Here is a 22,610-nt window from a genome sequence, read left to right as displayed (position 1 = left end):
GGAGTTTTTTGATAACTGTTTCAATCTCATTTGTTGTAATTGGTCTGTTTAGGTTTTTCTGATTCTTCCAGATTAATTTTTGGAAGATTATATGTTTCAAGGAATTTGTCCATTTCATCTAGGTTGTCTAGTTTTTTGGTGTACAGTTCTTCATAGTATTTTCTTACAATATTTTGTATTTCTGTTGTGTCAGTTGTTATTTCTCCACTCTCGTTTCTAATTTTATTTATTTGAGTCCGCTCTCTTTTTTTCTTGGTGAGTCTGGTTAAAGGTTCATCAGTCTTGTTTACCTTTTCAAAGAACCAGCTCCTGGTTTCATTGATCCTCTGTATTGTTTGTTTAGCCTCTATGTCATTTATTTCTGCTCTGATCTTTATTATTTCCTTCCTTCTACTAGCACTGGGCTTTACTTGCTGTTCTTTTTCTAGTTCTTTTAGATGTAGGGTCAAGTTGTTTATTTGAGCTTTTTCTAGCTTCTTGAGGTATACCTGTAATGCTATGAACTTCCCTCTCAGGACTGCTTTTGCTGTGTCCCATAAATTTTGAGTCATGTATGCTCATTATCATTTGTTTCTAGGAATATTTTAATTTCTTCTTTGATCTCATTGTTTACCCATTCGTTATTTAATAACATGCTATTTCGTTTCCAAGTGTTTGAGTATTTTTCAGTTGATGGTTGATTTCTAGGAGGAAAAGAATATAGCAAAAGAGGAAGACAGTTTTAAAGAATAAAATGGCAATAAACAATTACATATCAATAATAACCTTAAATGTAAATGGATTAAATGATCCAATCAAAAGACATAGGGTAGCTGCGTGGATAAGAAAACAGTACCCATACATATGCTGTCTACAAGAGTCACACCTTAAATCAAAAGATGCACATAGACTGAAGATAAAAGGATGGAAAAAAATATTTCACACAAATGGAAATGAAAGTGATCAGAGAAAGTGCTTGATATGATTTCAATCTTCTTAAATTTGTTGAGACCGCTTTTGTGCCCTAATATGTGGTCTATTCTAAAGAATGTACCATGAGTGCTTGAAAAGAATGTATATTCTGCTGTTTTTGGGTGAAAGGTTCTGAAGATACCTATTAAATCGAGTTGATCTAATATGTCCTTTAAGTCTGCTGTTTCTTTGTTAATTTTTTTCCTTGAGGATCTATGTAATGATGTTAATGGGGTATTGAAATCTCCTACTATTATAGTATTGCTGTTGATCTTGCCCTTTAAGTCCATCAAAGTCTGCTTTATATATTTAGGTGCTCCTATATTAGGTGTGTAGATATTTATAACGGTTATATCTTCCTGTTGGATTGCTCCCTTTATCATTATGTAGTGACCTTCTTTATCTCTAACTATAGTCTTTGTTTTAAAGTCCATTTTGTCTGATATAAGTATTGCTACCCCAGCTTTTTTTTCATTTCCATTTGTGTGAAATATTTTTTTTCCATCCTTTTATCTTCGGTCTATGTGCATCTTTTGATTTAAGGTGTGTCTCTTGTAGACAGCATATGTATGGGTACTGTTTTCTTATCCACGCAGCTACCCTATGTCTTTTGATAGGATCATTTAATCCATTTACATTTAAGGTTATTATTGATATGTAATTGTTTATTGCCATTTTATTCTTTAAAACTGTATACCTCTTTTGCTATATTCTTTTTCTCCTTTGATCTGTTTACAGCAGGTCCCTTAGCATTTCTTGCAGCCTTGGTTTGGTTGTAGTGAATTCCTTGAGGTTTTTTTTTTGTCTGTAAAGCTTTTTATTTCTCCTTCAATTTTAAATGATAGCCTTGCTGGATAAAGTAGTCTTGGTTGTAGGCTCTTGTTCTGCATTACTTTGAATATTTCTTGCCATTCCCTTCTGACCTTTCAAGTGTTTCTGTTGAGAAGTCAGAAGTCATCCTTATGGGGGCTCCTTTGTAAGTGATAGTCTTTTTTTGTCTAGCAGCTTTTAATATTTCCTCTTTATCACTTAGCTTTGGTATTTTAATTATGATGTGTCTTGGTGTTGATTTCTTTGGGTTTCTCTTTAATGGAGTTCTCTGTGCTTCCTGAACATGTGAGATGTTTTCCTGCCTTAATTGAGGGAAGTTTTCAGCTATGATATGCTTGAACAAAGTCTCTATCCCTTGTTCTTTCTCTTCTTCTTCAGGAACCCCTATGATGCGGATGTTATTTATCTTCATGTTGTCACAGAGCTCTCTTAGAGTTTCCTCAGACTTTTTTGAGTCTCTTTTCTTTTTTCTGCTCTGCTTCTGTGCCTTTATTTATCGTGTCCTCTAACTCGCTGATTCGATTCTCAGCTTCATCCATCCTGCTTTTAATTCCTTCCATTGTGTTCTTTATTTCAGATATTGTATTTGTCATTTCTGACTGATTCTTTTTTATTATTTCAATGTCCTTTTTTATATTTGCTATCTCTTTATTTAGGTGTTCGTAATGACCATCTATTGTTGTTCTAATATCTTTGAGCATCCTAACAATTGTTATTTTAAACTCTGCATCTGGTAATTTGGTTATATCTGATAATTATTTAGGTCCTTTTCTGGGAATTTCTCTTGGTTCATTTGTGTTGCATTTCTCTGCCTTTTCATTTTCTCTGTGTAAAGGAAGGTTTTGGCCACTGGAGTCCACTGGGTATGGCCTCTGTTCCCTAGGTATGGTCTGTCTGCAGGCCCGCCACCCCCTCTTCTGTTGCTGCCTAGGGCTTTTGGGATTGGGTGTTGCCGGTGCCTGCCCACTGGGGCTGCTGCTGTGGTTTCCACCTCTCTTTCACGGGAGTGGCTGTGATCACGTGCTCGGGTGCACAAGCCTTGGTGGCCTAGGCCTTTGCCCCGTAACTGTGTGTGACGTTACACTCGGCCCTGAGGGAAGTGGCTAGCACCTTTGCTCAGCTGCGGGTCTCTGCCTGTTTCTGGGCTTTTGCCCCGCCCTTGCAGGAGGAGCCCACTCGTGGAACTCCTGCTAGCCTTGGCTCTACTGGCTGGGCAGGACTGCGTGCCCACGCTCAGCTCAGTAGCGGAACTCCACCTGTTCTGGGCTTTTGGCTCCACCCCCGTGGAGGAGCCGGCTCCAAGTCAGGCCACAATCCTCGGTTCCTTGGGCAGGGCAAGGCTGTGCTCCTGCGCCCTTGCTCTAGGGCCTGTCTCCACCCCTTCCAGGGTTCCCGCCCTTCTCCTGCAGGCTGGATTACAGGCTGCTGGCAGCTGGGCTTGACCACTTTTGCACGCCTATTCCTCCCCAGCCGGGCAAGACGGAGCTCACACATGAGCCCAGTGGCGGCCAGCAGGCTTCCGCCCCACCCTTGCCGACAGAACCACACTTCCGCGTCCCCCCGCCGCCAGCCCTTGGGCGAGCCCTCAGACGGGTGGGTGCGGGCGCTGCAGCTCAGACCCTAAAACTCACTACTGTAGCCCCAAAAGCTCCCTCCTTCTAAGCGACTCTGCTCTGAGTGCCGCGGAAGAGCTTGTTTGGCTGGTGTCCTGCTTCCCTTTGCTGGTATTGCTGTTTCCGGGGGAAATGTTCACTTTAGATTTGGGGAGTGACTTGTCCCAGGGGTTAGGGTGGCTGTCTCCCAAAATGTTTTTCCCTGTGCCTCCTAGATTACACTTTTTTCCTGCTACTCCAGTCCTCTCTCTCCCCGTCCCCCGGAGCCCTGGGTGAGTGGTTGTGAGACAGGTGTTCTGCACGGTCCCTTTAAGAAGAATCCTGGGTCTGAGAAATCAGACTCTCACAAACAGTATCCTGACTTGTTTCCAGCTAAATACTGTCCTTACGCCTCTTCTGGGCTCTGGGGCTGCAGGCTGGGGCTTTGTTCCTGGGATTCAGACCCCTCCCCTCTCTGCTAAACTCACTTCCCGCCACGCAAGTCTCTCCCGGCTGCCGTTCGCTCCCGGGAGCTGGGCAGCCCTCTCCGCGTTTCCGCTTTTCCTACCAGTCTCGGTGTGGCTTCTTCAGTGTTCCTTGGTTGAAGAGTCCTCTTAGTTTAGTCCAAAGTTGGTTTTTCCAGATGATAGTTCTTAAAATTAGTTTTTAATCCACTTTGGTTCTGGGAGGTGGGAGTTGGTACGTCCGCCTACTCCAGCGCCATCTTGTCTTCTCCCTTAATTTTTTTTAATGTGTTATTTTTGCCAGTAGAAAAACAATTCAAGTAAATATGTTTTGAAATAAAGTCTTTTTATTTTCTTTAGTGGCTTTCTGACAGGAAGAAGAGAGCACTACAGAAGAAAGATGTCGGTGAGCATTATTTTCCCCACTTCTGCCACATTTGTGATCCGTATTATAAGCCTTTCACTCATTCACTGTTACTGCACTGAAGTGAAGGTGTATAAATATGCAGTGGAAAATGAACTTTTTCTCTTTTCCTTCTTAAGAAATTTTTTGCTGCGGTTGATATGAGTTCCTGGTGAGTGGGGGGTTTGATTTTACCTCCTTAAAAGCTAGTAAGCTTTTTGCTGTTTCGTGGATAATAGCAGAAGATGTGAGACTCCTGGGTCAGAGACAAGGCCTCCATTTCTCACATGACTCAGCATAGAATGTGTGTCAGTTTGTCTGTCAGTTCTCCTTGCCCTAAATTCCACAGGGGCACTCAGTATGGCCCAGATGGATGTCTGTGTGCAGTGGTTGGTGTTGCAGCTGAGGAACTTCAAGTCTGGGAGGCCCATAGCTTTTAGAGCACGCAATATGAGAGAGAGCCTGCTCTCTGTCCAGAGAGGACGTGTTACTGTACCTGTTAGGGTTCCCAGCTGCATAAGTAACCCTGAGAGAAGGCTCGGGTAAAGAAGGAGTGGCCAGGGCCTGGCAGCCCTGCCAAACCTAGCAGGATGTGTGGGAATGTCAGAGACCCAAGGGGGACTGTTTCCTCTCAGCTCAGTAATTGCTTTATTCTCCAGTGTATCCAAATCTTTTTCCATGTGTTAAATCCATTTGCAGTTTTTGCAATTAGAGACAGTGAACATTTTTTCCCCTGAACACTAAAATTTTACACACAAGAGACATGAACAGGAACCATAAATAATCATCGCAGCCTGACCAGGCGGTGGCGCAGTGGATAGAACGTTGGACTGGGATGCAGAAGACCCAGGTTCGAGACCCCCAAGGTCGCCAGCTTAAGCGCGGGCTCATCCGGCTTGAGCAAAAGCTCACCAGCTTGAACCCAAGGTCGCTGGCTCCAGCAAGGGGTTACTAGGTCTGCTGAAGGCCCGCGGTCAAGGCACGTATGAGAAAGCAATCAATGAGCAACTAAGGTGTTGCAATGCGCAATGAAAAACTAATGATTGATGCTTCTCATCTCTCTCCGTTCCTGGCTGTCTGTCCCTGTTTATCCCTCTCTCTGACTCACTCTCTGTCTCTGTAAAAAAAAAAAAAATCATCGCAGTAGGTTTGGATTCTTTAGGTTACAGCAGCAGGGAGATAGGCATGTAAGATCAGCTTTTGCCTTAAATTATTTCAGACAGTTTTCATTATATTTTCTCCTTTACAACTTGTCATATATAAAGGATGACTTATCTTCCTGTATATTTTATTTGTAATCCTCTAAAAATCAAAGATCTAAGATAGTAAACGGTTTTATGGATGTGAGATAAATACCCCAAGGCAGGCATTGTGGAAGATTGGGCTTTATATAGTACAAAAGTTAAAAAATTAAAACTTTAAATCAAAGGAAAAACAAAATTGCTGCTTTAGTAGTGTTTATTGATTCTCATTTCTTCTAATTCTCTCATTCCAGTTGGGTGTTCTAGTATGTAAGGAAATAGATTCAGACTACTTAGAGGAAAAGATGGTTCACTGACTATTTCTGCCAACCCATCCCAAATTGTTATGTGTTTTCCAGATTGCATGGGCCACTCCTACTCAGTTGGTCTGAATCTTATATTTGTGTTTAATAGACTAGGGTGGTAATGGGCCACAGTCATGAACAGTCCTTATAATAGGAAACCAGCAAGAATACACACTTTCTTGTAGGAGAGAACCTGTTTTTGTGAGAGTCTGTATTAGGGTTTTGGTTCAGAGAGATCTTGAAGTCTTCCTCTAACCTGAATCCTCTTGACTATAGATTAGCGGTGCCAACAGAAGCAACTTGGTAGCTGTTTCTTACATAAACTTAAGATTTTTGAAGGTTTAAGCTAGTTATATTTATTTATTTATTTATTTATTTATTTTTCTGAATTTGGAAACGGGAAGGCAGTCAGACAGACTCCCACATGCGCCCGACCGGGATCCACCCGGCATGCCCACCATGGGGTGATGCTCTGCCCATCTGGGGCGTCGCTCTGCTGCAATCAGAGCCATTCTAGCGCCTGAGGCAGAGGCCACAGAGCCATCCTCAGTGACCGGGCCAACTTTGCTCCAATGGAGACTTGGCTGCGGGAGGGGAAGAGAGAGACAGAGAGGAAGGAGAGGGGGAGGGGTGGAGAAGCAGATGGGCGCTTCTCCTGTGTGCCCTGGCCAGGAATCAAACCCGGGACTTCCACACGTCAGGCCGATGCTCTACCACTGAGCCAACTGGCCAGGGCCTAAACTAGTTATTTTTTTGGAGGGGGGGGAATAGTAAGATTTTTGTCTTAGCCATGATTGAATAATGATAGTGATTTATTGTTTATTCTGTTTTATCCAGGTCTTAAAAGCAGGTGTTTTTCAATTAATGATGGTACTTTTTCTGTTTTGAAAAATTAAAATAAGATACTTAGAAAAATAATGTATGAGCTAAGAGGAAACCCCACTGAGTGGTGGGTGGGTGGGGCTATGCTTGGCTTTCCCACGGCTCCTGCAGTGACCACTCTGTGTGTCTGTCTTCCTGTGACACAGAGCAGGTATGTGATTATTACATCAGCTGTTCATCTTCTCTCTTTGTAGATGTCCGTAGGAGAATCGAACTCATTCAGGATTTTGAAATGCCTACTGTCTGTACCACTATTAAGGTGTCAAAAGATGGACAATATATTTTAGCAACTGGTAAGCATCTTTTTGATTGTGATGTTTATGTGCATTTCATATCAGGAAATATTATGGTAGATTAGGTCACTTTTTAAATCACCCAAACATTTTGTTATAAAAATTTTGAAACATAGAAATATTGAAAAAAATTGTACAATGAGCATCCATTTACCCACCACCTAAATTCCTCAGTAGCTTGCTGAATTTGCTTCATCATGTGTCTGTCTGTCTGTCCATTCATCACCATCCTGGTTTTAATGTGTCTCAGCACAAATTGCAGATAATCAACATACTCTATCCCTGACTACCTCAGTGTGTGTATCATTAACTTGAATTCAGTATTTATTTATGGCTTTTTAATGTAAATATTCATACAGTGAAATGCATAGATCTTGACTATAGCATTTGATGAGTGTTGACAAGTGCGACACCTGTGTGACCCGACCCCCATCAAGGTATGGAGCATTCCTTGCACCTGGAACTGCCTTCACGCTTTCATGGGTGACCCTGCCCCCAGCCGAGCACAGGCCACCATTACTCTGATCATTTTTACCGCAGACTAGTTTAGCCTGTCCCAGAACTTCATAAAAATGCAGTCTTACGCTGTGTGGTCTTTTTGTGTAAGTCTTGTTTCACCAAGGTCTTCATGTTGGAGATTCACACATTGTTATATGCGTCAGTAATGTGTCCTTTTTTTATTACCAAGTAATAATACCAGTAGGTGTCTTACTTTTTTTTTTTTTTTTTTTTTACAGAGACAGAGAGTCAGATAGACAGGAACGGAGAGATGAAAAGCATCAATCATTAGTTTTTTGTTGCTTGTTGCAACACCTTAGTTGTTCATTGATTGCTTTCTCATATGTGCCTTGACCGCAGGTCTTCAGCAGATTGAGTAACCTATGCTCGAGCCAGCAACCTTGGGTTGAAGCTGGTGAGCTTTTTGCTCAAACCAGATGAGCCTGCACTCAAGCTGGCTACCTCGGGGTCTCGAACCTGGGTCCTTCGCATCTCAGTCCGATGCTCTATCCACTGTGCCACTGCCTGGTCAGGCCTTACTTGCTTTTAACTTTTGTCCATTTGTATACAGGGCTGCAGTGAACAGTCTTCATGTCTTTGGTACATTTACTGGTGTGCTTCTATAGAGCAGATGTGTATAAGTTGAAATACACATTTGCAAACGTCACATAGTTTATAGATACTGACAGATTGTCCCTCAAAGGAGCAATCAGTAATACCAACAGTGTGTGAGCGGGCTTTTTAACACCCTCACCAACACCATATGAACCATCTTCTCATCTTTGCCCTTCTGATGGACAAAAACGACTTTATTGTTTTAATCTACTTTGTTAGATTGTTGGTACGGGGTAATTATTTGTATTTCATTTTCTGTAACTTGATTTTATATATCCTTGCTCATTTTCCCCTTGGGATGTTGTGGAGGGCTGCTTCTAAATTCTTTTCCTTTTGATATGGTTCCAGCGAATCCTACTTACCTCTGAACAGAAAGTATACTTAACATATCTGCAAGATATTGACCATGAGAGGTGTGTCCTTCAGGTTTTACATCACATTAATTTTTTTATAGGAACTTATAAACCTCGGGTTCGATGCTATGACACCTACCAATTGTCCTTGAAGTTTGAAAGGTGTTTAGATTCAGAAGGTATGTAATAGGTTAAATTTGAATTGGTGAAAATAGATTTTTATAGTTGGCTGCCATTCTGCTTGTTAAAACGGGGATGGGTTATGTTTTGGTTTCTTTTGCTCTGTGACAGTTTCCTGTGGACATCCATTGATTATCTCACAGCTCTGTAGGTAAAGGCCGTCAGGCTCTGCTACATTCCATGCTCAGGGCTGAACTTGGTATCAGCCAGGTCCAACTCTTAGCCACAGGTTCCTGGCATGAATTTGCTTCCAGACGTCCAGGTTGTTGGCAGGAAACAGTTTATTGAGGTTGTAAGATGTGGACCCCCATTTCTTGCTGGCTGTCAGCCTGGGGCCACTCTCAGCTTCTAGCAGCTGCCTGCATTGTCACCTGGTCCCCTCCCCCTTCAGACCAGCAACAGATCATTGGATCCTTCTTGTTCCTCTTCTGACTTCCCTTTCTGCTGCCAGCAGAAGAAACCTGTACTTTAAAGGACTCATACATTTGTAAATCTCCCTTTGCCATATAATGTGACAGTCACAGGAGTGGTGTCTCATCGCATTCACAAGTTCAACCCACACTCTCCAGAAAAGGGGACTGTGCAAGGGAGAAGGTCAGTGGGGTCATTCTTAAAATTCTGCATAGGACAGGGGGCAGGTTGAGATGGGAAAGGTCAGGTACTTTTTTCAGGTGGCCTTATGTTTGAGATTGAGGGGAAGGAATGCGATATGTACCCTCCTAACTTCTTTCACCCAATACAGACTCCGTGAACTGGTAATAAGAACTGTTTTCACTCCTTATTTTTGTTTACAAGATGGTAAGAAGTTACTGTTATTTTTCTAAGCAACATTTTGTGAATGTTCTTTAATTCTGTTGTTTTATGTTGAATATCTCAGAAAAACTGTGGCAAAATTTAGAAGTCATGTTTTATGAATTTATTTATTTATTTATTTTTTTAATTATTTATTTATTTATTTATTTTTACAGAGGCAGAGATAGACAGGGACAGACAGACAGGAACGGAGAGAGATGAGAAGCATCAATTATCAGTTTCTCGTTGCGCGTTGCGACTTCTTAGTTGTTCATTGATTGCTTTCTCACATGTGCCTTGACCGCGGGCCTTCAGCAGACCGAGTAACCCCCTGCTGGAGCCAGCGACCTTGGGTCCAAGCTGGTGAGCTCTTTGCTCAAGCCATATGAGCCCGCGCTCAAGCTGGCCACCTCGGGGTCTCGAACCTGGGTCCTTCCGCATCCCAGGTGGCTCTATCCACTGCGCCACCACCTGGTCAGGCTGAATTTATTTTTAATTGACTTCAGTTCTGCAGAATATTTAGTTGATCAGCACTAAGAAATTATAAAGCTTTAACTTTTCCATCTGGTGTTTTTGGAGTAGTAGAGTATGGCAACTTTGTTCTTAATTTATGTAGAGGCAAAGTGGAAGAAAAACCCAGCATTTATATATAATTATTGTGTTGAATTAGAATCTTTGCATTGTTTGTACTTTTATTAAAAATTTGAATTGATGATTGTGTTTTTTCCTATTGTATCTTATTTTTCAGTTGTCACCTTTGAAACATTGTCTGATGACTATTCAAAGGTATGCTTGATTGGTTTGTACTGCCTGTGCTCCAGACTAAATAAGTGAAATGTATTTTATCTCTATGGTGTCCCATTGTTAAATTAAAAATGGCTGTGTAGAAAAACTATCATTTTCTATTGATATATTTTTAGTTTGTCACGTATAGTATATAGTATCTTTTTAAAAAAATATACAGTATCTTTTAAAATAACAGTGATAGAGATAGCCTTTGTCCAGTCTAATATCAAAGTAAATTTTCCACATTGCATGTGAAATCTTATAGGTGCTTTTAAGAATTGATTGCAGTCATGTTTTTTAGACCATCTTAGATTCTAGATGTGTGATTTTCATTATTGCACTAGAACCAGTGTTACTTGCCAGGTTGCTTTCATATGTGAAAAGGAAAATAGCAATGTTATACGTTTAATTTTATTAATTCTGCAAATAAATGGTCGTGGCATGTTCCAAAACAATCCAAAACACAGCCAACTATGTACATGCTTTTTAAAAAAATTTTCTTATTGAATTTCAGTGGAAAATGTAATGATGTCAGATGTCATCTTGAAGGAAAATTGAATTTTCTGAGCTGACATGGCTTTATCTATTGTCTTCAGTTCTGCAAACTGTGGACTGCAGTTTTACCTTTTTCCCATGTAGCCATTTGTCATGTGTTTATAGACATGTAATTTTATAGTGTATTTGATCTAGATATTGATAAATTTGCTTTAATTTTTTGAAATGAATTTATTGGGGTGATACCGGTTAGCATGTTTATACAGGTTTCAGTTGCCCCATTCTACAACACATCTCTGTACACGGTATTGTGTGTTCACCCCCCAAGTCTTCATCCATCAAGTTTATGCAGTAAAATAACTTTTAAACATCACCTCCAGATTTTAACCCTTTGAGTAGTATGAACGTTCACGTACATCCTCGTGCCTCCTGACCATCTAGAGTACGATCGTAAATGTGTAAGGCAGCATTAAAAAAAGGCAAATGTATGTTCTTGTTTCCACAAATTGGTTATCAAACCAACATTATTTTAAGTTAATAATAAAACTGTAACTGGAACTAACTTCATTTTTTGAAAACAAAACTCACTCCCAGGAGTCAGTGAGCATGAAAAAAACTCACCACTCAAAAGGTTAAAGATACCTTTGTAGTACATTAACATTAAGTTAATACAAGTTTATCAAACCCTGTGTGATAATTATGAGATTATTAAACTAAAGAAAATGGGAAATTACCCATTGAGGTTACTGAGCAGTACCCAGTATTACAGTGTTGGTGCCAGGTAAATGAAGGGCACTTGTTTTAAGCCTTCCTGTTGGAAGGTAAGGTTTGCAGGAAAAATGAGATGCAAGAAGACATCAAGTACCCACTGGAGAGGTTTGATTCATTTTTTTTGTTTTTTGGGGGTTATTTTAAGCACAAGAGAGAGACAGGAACAGACAGACAGGAAGGGAGATGAGAAACTTTAGTTCTTCGTTGTGGAACCTTAGTTGTTCATTGATTGTCTCTCATATGTGCTTTGACTGGGGGCTCCAGCTGAGTCAGTGACCCCTTGCTCAAGCCAGCAACTTTAGGCTCAAGCCTGCAACATTGGGCTCAAGCCAGCAACCTTGGGCTTCAAGCCAGTGACCTTGGGCTCATGCCACCGACTTTGGGCTCAAGCCTGTGACCTTTGGGTACAAGCAAGTGACCATGGGGTCATGTCTATGATCCCATGCTCAAGCCAGTGACCCTGAGCTCAAGCTGGATGAGCCCACGCTCAAGCTGGCAACCTTGGGGTTTCAAACCTGGGTCTTCAGCATCCCAGGCTGACATGCTATCCACTGCACCATCACCTGATCAGGCGAGATTTGATTGTTAATCATAATTCTTTATTATTAAATTTAAAAAATTTATTAGTGTTGAAGAGAGAGAGAGAGAAACATCAATCTGTTGTACCACATTTATGCATTCATTGGTTGATCCTTGTTTTTACCCTGACCAGGAATCAAACCTGCAACCTTGGTGCATGGGATAGATGCTCTAACCAACTAAGCTACCTGGCTAGGGCCTTAATCACAATTCTTAATCATGAGAAAGTGTTGTGTATATATGTATGTGTGTTTACAGAGAGAAGGAAGGAGGGTGAGAAAGATCAGAGGTTTTCTTTCTTTGCCAGTATTAGCGATGATGAAATACATACTTTACCTAGAAACCTAACCAAACTAAATTTCTTGTTTCATTTTCAGATTGTCTTCTTACATAATGACAGATACATCGAATTCCATTCACAGTCAGGTTTTTACTACAAAACCAGAATACCAAAGTTTGGGAGAGATTTCTCTTACCATTATCCATCCTGTGACTTATACTTTGTTGGCGCAAGGTATTGGGTCTAATGCCCTTGTTTTTTCCTTTCCACCTCACTTCCCCAGACAATTTTTGTTCTTCACACTGAGAAGAAAAATTAGAAGAATAGGCCGCGGTCCCTGCCTTTCAGTTGCTCACAGGATGTAGTTCCAAAGTTGCCGGGCTCATTTAGGAGTTGCATCCTTGACTCTGTTAGCATGGTGCCATAGGTCGAGAGACATGGGCAGCCTGATAGGGTCATATTGGGGTTGAAGCCCGTTTCTAAGCACCATTGTTCAGCTACTAAAAGATTTTTATTCTTAAATGTTACCTTCTTTATGATTATAAAACTGATACATATCTATTTTAGAAAATTGGAAAATACGTATAAAAAAGTATAAAGAGGAAAGAAATCACTCATAATTAATGACATCCAGAAGAAACCCTTATCAGTCTACTGCTGAATTTCCTTCTAGTCTTTTCTTATATACACATATATATAGATACACTTTGGATCTTTAATTCATCATGCTATTTATAAATAATAGTCTAATTAACTTCATATTACTTCTCGGCACACAGGTGGTTTAAATCACTTTTATACATGAACAAACACAAATAAGGTAATTATTTTTTAGGTATAGAGTACATCTTTTGTATTTTGCAAAAGGAAGTGATGCCTTATGAGCAATATGTATTGCTGTATGTATTGTTCATATGGAAAATAATAATTAATAAGTAGTAATGCTAAAATAAACTAGTGTACTCACAACTATAAACCTACTTTTGCCTACCCCTGTATGTATGTATGTGTGTGTGTATGCTTCTGTTTCTAGAAATATATATTTTTATATAAGTATTTAAATTTATTTGAAAAGTTTATTTTAGTTTACCATATTTTTAACTTTATGTATTCCTTTGTAGCTCTGAAGTTTATAGATTAAACTTAGAACAAGGACGGTACCTAAATCCTCTACAAACTGATGCTGCGTGAGTATTTAAGAATACTGCTGTATTTATTTTGGCCAGAAGATGGAGCCATATGTTCAGAATTGTTATCGAATAATGTGTGTTGCGTTAGGCAATATTCTGGGTAACTTCAATAGAAAGAGTAGCATTAGCTTTTTCCTTAAACAGAAAAGTCACTGAATGACCTGGTGATTTCTTAAAATTTTTATTAAAAAAATTTTTTTTCATTGATTTGAGAGAGAGGAAGGGGGGGGAGGGAGACAGAAACAGAGAGAAGCATCAACTTGTTTCACTTTGTTGTTCCATTAATTGTGCACTCATTGATTGCTTCTCCTGTGTGCCCTGACTGGAGGTCGAACCTGTGACCTTCTGGTGTGTCTGGTTGACACTTTATTCACTGAAAAAACCTAGTCAGAGCCTAAAATTTTTAATTTCTAAAATATATACTTGAAAGTTTAAAACTCATTAAAAATTTTCATTTTTGTAGTGTTCTTTTAATTTTCAGTCATGATTTTGTTTTGTGATCTTATTCCTTTTGGAGAAATTTTGAATTAACTTGGAGTATCATTTTAAAATTTTTATTTTTTATGTTTTTGCTAGCAGAAATTTAAGGTTTTTTTTTTTTTTAAATTTTCCTTTTATCATACATTATTGTCTACACTGTTTCATTTAAAGAGAAATCCCCTAGGAATGAATCTTTCATAATAATATTGAGTAATAGTAATAGTGAAAGGGCTTACTATATCGGGCATTATTAGGTATTTTATATATAGTAACTCATTTTAAATTTGTAACAAATTTTTATGGCAGATGCTATTATTAGCTCCATTTTACAGATAGGGCAGCTGAGGCTGAAAGACAGTAAGTAGCTTGTCTAAGTCACGCAGCTAGTAAGGGATGTAAGCGTGATCACTTCTCATCTGCGGATCCGAAGAGCCTGTTGGGTCTTCCTTACGGCTTTGGAAGGGCTTTTAAAGGTTGGAAGAGCATGTAGTAGTAAAAACTGGATAAATTCTCAGTGGTTTTTTTCATGTTGACTTGAAATGCTCTTTTTTTTAAAAAAAAGTAGTAACTCATGATGTATTCTGGAATAATAAAAAGTTACCTGCTCTTTAGCTGCAGGTATAAAGTTTTCTATTTATAACAACAGCCATTATTATTGAGTATCTTGTAAACTCTCAGGCTGTGCTGACATTTTGTAGCTTTTCCATTTAATCCTCTCTACAAGCAGATGAGATCGGCGAAGTGTCCGTGCTGCAGGCAGACAGTGAGGCTCAGAGCAGTGTGCCCGGCCTACCCTAGTCTGTCTCAAGGCTGGCACAGCTACAGCCTGTGTCCTTCCTGCTTTCAGAGAAGGTGTATTGAGAAAGTCAAATGAACTTTTTATTCTCGCAGCCGTGGAGTAGTGTCTCAGAAGGAAGCTCTCATCTCATCCCCGGGAGACGGTGTTGCGCAGGGGAGCAGACACTGGCCACTACCTCGGGCACTGCACTCGTCCTGCCCTGGCAGCTGCACAGGCAGCTGGGGGACAGGAGCTGTGCGTCTCCTTTCTCCACCGCATTTGGTTGAGAAGGTTTACTGGGTAGCCCTCTCCCAAGAGTAGATGCTAATATGTTCTCCCTTATTGCTTTATTGTTGTAGGGAGAACAATGTTTGTGACATAAATTCAATGCATGGCTTATTTGCCACAGGAACAGTAGAGGTAAGCATGCATGGACTTGATTTAAAAAATACTGTTTGACATTTAATGATAAACGAAAATTTTATTTAAGACAGGTTGCTTGGTTCCTAACAGCAGGGTGCTAATGCAGCGACAGCCCCTGATTTGCTTTTTTGTGTGGAGAGTGGGACAGGTTGCTGCAGACTGCCCCGTCGTGCATCTGATGCGACATGCTTTACCAGTGACCTTCCAGGGCAGGACGGGGAGTCACTGTTGGATCCAAGCTTCGCGGGAGCGGTGTGACAGCCATTCTTGTCCTTAGCAAGAGGTGCTGTGTCATGAACCTCGGCTCTCTGCTGCTTGATAGTTTGGTGATGGTGAATTCCTTTCCCTGAGGCTGTTTCCTCGTTGGTGAAATGGAGATAATCCTTGCCTTGCCATCTCTATTAAGGTGCTGGTGAGAACCATGAAACAACCTGGGTGAGAACAGCATCACCTCTGAAGGCAGATGGGCTTGTGATTCGTGCGTCCTGTGTGGTAGCATTCAACAAATACACAACACTCTCCTTTTAAGTTGCAGTGCCTTTGAATCATTGTCCTTCATACTTGTCAAGAATTTTTCTGAATTTGAGTTTTTAATTACAATCATGTTAAATACTCATAGTTACAAAAAAAAAGCGCAAACATGTCAGAAGCATTATTTAAAACGTGTCTTCTGTGCCTTTCAGTTACCAAATTGTGCACCTCAGAGGTAACTCTTTAATGATGTGCAGGATTATCCCTTAGGGGTTTTTTGATATGTATATGCAGATATATGGATATGTTAGTAATACATTTTTTTAAAAGATTTTATTTATTTGAGAGAGAGGGAGAAGGAGCAAGATCATAGTTGCTTCACTTTAGTGGTTCATTGGTTGCTTCTCATATGTGCCTTGACCAGGCAGGCCCGGAGTCAAACTGGCGACTTCAGCGTACCAGGTCGAGGCTCTATCCACGGTGCCCCCACAGGTCAAGCAGTAATACATTTTTAAAGTTTTTCTTAGAAAAATGAAGTTTGTCATGGTTCTCTACTTGCCTCCCTGTCCTTCTAACATGATGATATATTTTTATAACATCGATACTTATAACTCACCGTCCAGAACTGTTGTAAAGGGCGTACAGGGTCCATCGTTTGGGTGTGCTGTAGTTTATTAAGCCAATCCCACATGGATAAATTTAAGTCGCTTTACTCAAATTATTTTTATGTTAGGAGATTAGGATTTGCAATGGGACACATGATGCTGATTTAATGGGAAGGTGTAAAACTATATCGAATGTGTTCTAATACTGTAACAAAATAGCCTGAGTCAGGCCAGTGAAGCTTTCTCTTGGTAATTACTTTTCTTGAGACTACCAAGGGGAAATTCTTAAATAGTTTTCTTCACAAAATAGTTTTAAATGGAGTCCTTACAGAGCAGTGTAGGCTAGCTATCAGGAAAATGCTTTGAAGAAGCAGCTACATATGGAGCAGGCGTCATCTGCCAGACCAGCCTTGACGCGTGTTGTGGGGTGCAGAACCCCCGGCCCGAAGGCTAGGTTTCCCGAGATTCCTTGATTGCTGTGACTTGAAATGCGAAATGCATGGTCAGACCACACTTCTAACAGTCATTTTTACATTATTTTGATAATGTGTTGGTTTTTTATTTCTTTTGTGTCAGTTACTATAATATTTATTATTGTTATCAAAATCAGACAGTAAGGACTTGCTTGCATTTAGTGCTTTTTGAAGTACATTAGATTGCAGGCTTTAGTGATAGAAATCGTCATATTTAGGTCACAAAATCAGGATGGTTTAAACATTTTTTGTATTTCCTCTGGACTTTATCTGTATGCCCATATTTTTATTTTTGAAATGTGACTTCTTTTATGTCTGTAAAATCTATGAACTCGTTCTGAGGAGACATGGAAGACATGACCATTGGGAGTTACTTGCTGCAAGATTTATGAGATTTTCTTTATCTGAGTCAGTGATTTTCAACTTCGTTCATCTCATGGTACACATAAGCTAGTTACTAAAATTCTGCAGCACACCAAAAATATATTTTTTGCTGATCTGACAAGGAAAAAAGATATTATTTTGATTCATTCGCCCTGGACAGCTGTTGTTGTGTTGGCTGCTGTCATTTGTTTATTTGACAGTCTAGGGGAAAGAAATCAGGATTCCTGACTAAATAGTCAGGTATTGTGTGTTTTAAAAATTCTTGCAGCACACCAGTTGAAAATCGCTGACTTAAATCATTAAGGTTTTATTTTGGTATTCATCTAAAGATTTCCTAGTCGTAGCCATTCTCTGAAATGACTTTTCTCTGTCTGTTGAGGGTCGCGTGGAGTGCTGGGACCCAAGAACGCGAGGCAGAGTGGGCCTGTTGGACTGTGCGCTGAGCAGCGTCACAGCCGATTCAGAGTAAGTCTGATCACAGATGTATCAATACAAAATTAGAATCAATTACTAAAAGATGAACAACTTTAGACTTCTGTCTGAGGTTGTAGTTTTGTGATTATTTTATACAAAAACCATTTTCTGTGACAGCTCACTGAGTGTGTAAGCCAGATGGCATTCCTTTTGAAAGTACTTTCGAAAGTAGGTCTAGTGATAGAACCAGGAGTCCACCACTGCACTTAACAAGCAAAATGATGTGATTAGACTTGTAAGGAAGCAAGTGTTTTCTTTATATTTTTGTTCCTATTTGGCTCTTCCTGCATCTAAAACGATTGGAAAAGCAGTACACGCTTGGAGGGTGAAGTTCTCCAGAAGCTTGGTTAGGGAGCATTCGAAGCCCCTGTCTCCTCCCAGCCCCCAGAGCGGTCACTGCTGCTCGTGTAATGCACACGTAGTCATGTTTCTGTGTGCATGTCAACGCGTACGCAGACCTGTCACTCTCTTGGCCAGGTCCTTGACGTGGGATTATTCACTGTCAGCAGATATTGATTCAATACAGCTTAGAAACAATAGCTAACATAGTACTTTCTGTTGTTCTGAGTTCTTTATATGCTGTCTTAACTTACTGCAACAACAGCCTTTGATATATTTATTTTACAGATGAGGAAATACTGACCAATGGCTTATGTAAGACACTGAGTTACGTTGCAAAACTATATTTATTTCTAGGTAAAGAAGTTCCAGAATATAACATTTAGTGGAAAAGCAAATCATACACTTGGCCTCTAGGGTGTTATCACATTTTTGTGACAAAGCAGCACGTCATAGAGGAAAATGTGGGTGTGAACCAAAATGTTCAAAGTAGTTCTGTGTGTTGATTCTATTTCTGGTGACTTTTTTTATGCTTAGCTTAATTTGTTCCTACACCGATGTTATGAGCTGTCACCTCTGTATCTGAGAGAAGTGGAGTTCTGGGAGGGGAGCCAGTATAGTAAGAGGGAGAAGTGTGGGTATTGGAGAGGACGGACAGGCTGGTGTCTTTTCAGATGGCATGGCTGTCGGTCTGAGAAGCCCAGCGGACTCCACTAGACAGCTGTGGGAACTCACAGGAGACTTAAGTGAATTGATTATAAAATAAATGGCTCTAATAGTTATCAGCAATATCCAGTTAGATACAGTGAGAAACAGTTTGCATTTCCAACAACAAAAATTGTAAAAGATTGAGAGGCAAACTTACCTATACCTACCTGAAGAAAACGACAATTGTATTAGGAGACAGAGAAAATGATAGTGAATAAGGTGGCCGAGCGGCCTCAAGGTTTCAAACTGAAGCTCGCCGTAGCATTGGGTTGAGGCGGTAGGTGGAGGAAGAGAGGAGTAGGCTAGCTGTGGGCTGGTCTGAGGACATGTGGATGGTGAGCGCTGAAGTTAGGACTGTATTTGCTCTGACTCCTCATCCGCCAGCTGTCCCCCACAGGTCTCAGTGCTTGTGGTGCTGATGCTCTGGGCTGCTGAGAGAAGCTTATTCCACATTCATGGCTGTCCCATTCGTCGTTCTTTGTTACTTTTATTCTTTTTTTTTTAGTTTTTTTTAATTTTTATTTATTCACTTTTAGAGAGAGAGGAGGGGGAGAGAGAGAGAGAGAGAGAGGAAAGAGATAGAGAGAACAGGGGGAGGAGCAGGAAGCATCAACTTCCATATGTGCTTTGACCAGGCAAGCCCAGGGTTTCGAACCGGCAACCTAAGTATTCTAGTTCAACGCTTTAGCCACTGCACCACCACAGGTCAGGCATATGCTTTTTTTGTTTGTTTGTTTGTTTTTTACAGATACAGAGAGTCAGAGAGAGGGATAAACAGGAACGGAGAGATGAGAAGCATCAATCATTAGTTTTTCGTTGAGCATTGCGACACCTTAGTTGTTCATTGATTGCTTTCTCATATGTGCCTTGACCGTGGGACTTCAGCAGACCGAGTAACCCCTTCCTTGAGCCAGCGACCTTGGGTCCAAGCTGAGCTTTGCTCAAACCAGATGAGTCCATACTCAAGCTGACGACCTCGGGGTCTTGAACCTGGGTCCTCGGCAACCCAGTCCGACACTCTATCCACTGCGCCACCGCCTGGTCAGGCGCTTTGTTACTTTTAGAGACTCTGGGGTCCCCGTTTGTACCCTAGTGTGTTAATAGTTTTAGCTTGACGTAGCTAATTTTTAAAAGTGGGTATACCCGTACCTGAAGATAAAACTGTTTTTCTTTAAGCAAAAAAGGAGATGGTTCTGTAAATACTTTATCCTGGCTTAATTAAAGTGCGATTATATTGTCATACTGAGTCTCTTTAACTCGTTTTATACTTTTTTTGTTTGTTTGTAGGTACTTTGAGACGATTTCTTAACAGATTTTGAAGATAATCTATAGATTGTTAAAGGGGGATTACATTTATATGTAGCACTTAGTTTTTATTTTGACTAAGAAAGTTTGGATACAATTGCTTTTTGAAAAGACGGCTAGAGATATTTTCCCCATTAGAATTGCAGTAAAGATTAATAATGAATTGGTTACTGGGAACATGGATATGTTGCTTTTCAGGATAAACAGCTTACCAACGATCTCTGCTTTGAAATTTAATGGTGCCTTGACCATGGCAGTTGGAACGTCCACAGGGCAGGTAAGTATGTTTATGTTGAAAACTTTGCACTTAGTTAGTATTTCAGAGATATGTCTGTGTTGTGGGAAATGTCCACACATCTTCACTGTGGGAACAAAAAGTGAGGTATTATACGGGGTGGGCAAAGGTAGGTTTATAGTTGTTTGTATGGAAAATAATACAATTGTTAATAAATAATAATAACAAGAACAGACGCTGCGTTTGGCATACTCACAGCCGTGAACCTACTTTTGCCCCAGCCTGTATGTTTTGGTCAGAGTGGAGAGAGTACTCCAGAATGCTGTGTTCTTCTCCTGCCCTGAGAAAGTTTAGCTCTGACCTTCGTGGTTGGTCCAAGGCTCAGGCCGGAGTTCCGGGAGTCTGTTCTTGATTGTGGTTTAGAACTCCACTTCCCAGAGTGTCTTCAACAGAATTCCATGGTCAGAAAGTTCAGGGTGCTGCCTGATTCCCACTCTTGGAGAGTCACAGTGCCCTTAAATACATATTGATGACTGAGAGTAGATGAGAAATGTGTTTAGTAAGTATTTTCAAAATGTATTCGTCGCAGGCATTTTTCACTTAGGTCATTAACCAAATCTGTGCGGTGCGTGGTCGGTTAGCGCCCCGAGCACGTGCTAGTCTGGGGAGCGTGGAGGAAGCACTTGAAGGGCTTCCATCCCATCTTTCCTCTCCTTCTCTCCTATAGGGCAGAGCCCACACACTTGTAAGTCTCTCTCCCCCAGAACAGGCTGGGAACCTGCTTCCAGGACATTTATTGCCTCTGCCATCGTGGTCTAGAGAGCATGGTCTGGGATGGAGCTCGAGCATCCCCAGGCTCCTTGCCTCTAATGACAGAGCCCAGGAGAGACACCCCACTTACCCCGCACTCCTGATAGCCTTGCCTCCGCCATCTGTCCTGAGTCTCCCAGGACCGTCTTCTTTTTGCCTGTCAGTCTTGTTTCTGTCACTTGCTGTGACAGTGCCTGGTACATAGGAGGCCCTCAGTGTGTGTGTGTGTGTGTATGTACACATTTATATTTGTTGAATTCCTAAATGACACAAATTCTCACGTACTTTCTTTTTTGTCCCTTTGTTAGTATAGCTCAGTAGTCCTCAGTGTTAGTATGCCTAAAAATTACTCTCGCGGTTAAATCCATAAAACCATGTACTGTAGGGGTGATTCTTCTAGAGCAGTTTTGCTGGCTGGCTTTGGGATCTTTGTGCCTGGGTGAGGGTTTGGGTGTTCATTGTACTCGTAAAAAGGCAGGGAAGCCAGTGGCAGCCACTGTTGTAAGTTTCAAAAGTTGCTTTTTAAGATAAAATAGTTTGTTTAAACAGAAATAACTTGGTTTTCTTTGCTTGTAGGTTTTATTGTATGATCTTCGATCTGATAAGCCGCTGCTTGTGAAGGACCACCAGTATGGGCTGCCCATTAAGTCAGTTCATTTCCAGGATTCGTTAGATTTGATTTTGTCTGCAGACTCTCGAATTATCAAAATGTGGAATAAGAACTCAGTACGTATTTTGGTTGAAATTTCTATTAAAACAATGTATTCTTAAGAATATTTGATATTCTCTCTGTTCAGCTCCAAGTATCATTTAAAAAATAACCAGAATCCTATATTGCAGGTTTTAATCTGCCTCCTGCTTTTCATTTCAAAACCTAAGTGTTTCGAGAGAAGTGAACTAAATGGGAGAACATTCATTCTTTTTTAGTCAAAATTGTCACTTTTTTAAAAATCCATTTTTGAGATGAGATGGGTGGAAGGTCCCACAGCCTTAGCATCAGTTTCCAGAGGGCAGGCACTGATCTCTCACAGGCTCCAGACTGAGGGGCTGCGGGTAGACACCTGTCTCTCCCGGGGCTCCAGGCTCTGGGCAGAGGGGCTGCGGGCAGACACCTGGGGCTCCAGGCTCCGGGCAGAGTGGCTGTGGGCAGACACCCGTCTCTCCCGGGGCTCCAGGCTGCGGGCAGAGTGGCTGCGGGCAGACACCCGTCTCTCCCGGGGCTCCAGGCTCCGGGCAGAGGGGCTGCGGGCAGACACCCGTCTCTCCCGGGGCTCCATGCTCCAGGCAGAGGGGCTGCGGGCAGAGGGGCTGCGGGCAGACACCCGGGGCTCCAGGCTCCGGGCAGAGGGGCTGCGGGCAGATACCCGTCTCTCCCGGGGCTCCAGGCTCCGGGCAGAGGGGCTGCGGGCAGACACCCGTCTCTCCCGGGGCTCCAGGCTCCGGGCAGAGGGGCTGCGGGCAGACACCTGTCTCTCCCGGGGCTCAAGGCTCCGGGCAGAGGGGCTGCGGGCAGACACCTGTCTCTCCCGGGGCTCAAGGCTCCGGGCAGAGGGGCTGCGGGCAGACACCCGTCTCTCCCGGGGCTCCGGGCTCCGGGCAGAGGGGCTGCGGGCAGACACCCAGG

At 41.5% G+C, this 22,610-nt stretch overlaps 1 protein-coding gene across 2 annotated transcripts in view; it reads left to right on the top strand.

The window, feature by feature from the left end:
* NOL10 (nucleolar protein 10) overlaps positions 1–22,610 on the top strand; it is a 90,259-nt gene that overhangs the window by 15,187 nt on the left and 52,462 nt on the right. The window contains exons 2-11 of one of the 2 annotated variants that reach the window (XM_066236670.1): positions 4,199–4,244; positions 6,864–6,962; positions 8,530–8,607; positions 10,149–10,186; positions 12,409–12,545; positions 13,433–13,498; positions 15,119–15,179; positions 17,495–17,580; positions 20,140–20,218; positions 21,563–21,712. In XM_066236670.1, the coding sequence (XP_066092767.1) occupies positions 4,199–4,244; positions 6,864–6,962; positions 8,530–8,607; positions 10,149–10,186; positions 12,409–12,545; positions 13,433–13,498; positions 15,119–15,179; positions 17,495–17,580; positions 20,140–20,218; positions 21,563–21,712 (840 nt within the window). The remainder of the gene's footprint in view (positions 1–4,198; positions 4,245–6,863; positions 6,963–8,529; positions 8,608–10,148; positions 10,187–12,408; positions 12,546–13,432; positions 13,499–15,118; positions 15,180–17,494; positions 17,581–20,139; positions 20,219–21,562; positions 21,713–22,610) is intronic. The other variant, XM_066236671.1, reaches the window with a different exon arrangement.

The sequence above is a fragment of the Saccopteryx bilineata genome, chromosome 6, assembly GCF_036850765.1.
Source record: "Saccopteryx bilineata isolate mSacBil1 chromosome 6, mSacBil1_pri_phased_curated, whole genome shotgun sequence".
NCBI lineage: Eukaryota > Metazoa > Chordata > Mammalia > Chiroptera > Emballonuridae > Saccopteryx > Saccopteryx bilineata.
The sequence above is the reverse complement of the archived record's forward strand: the minus strand, read 5'-3'. Positions and strand labels throughout refer to the sequence as shown.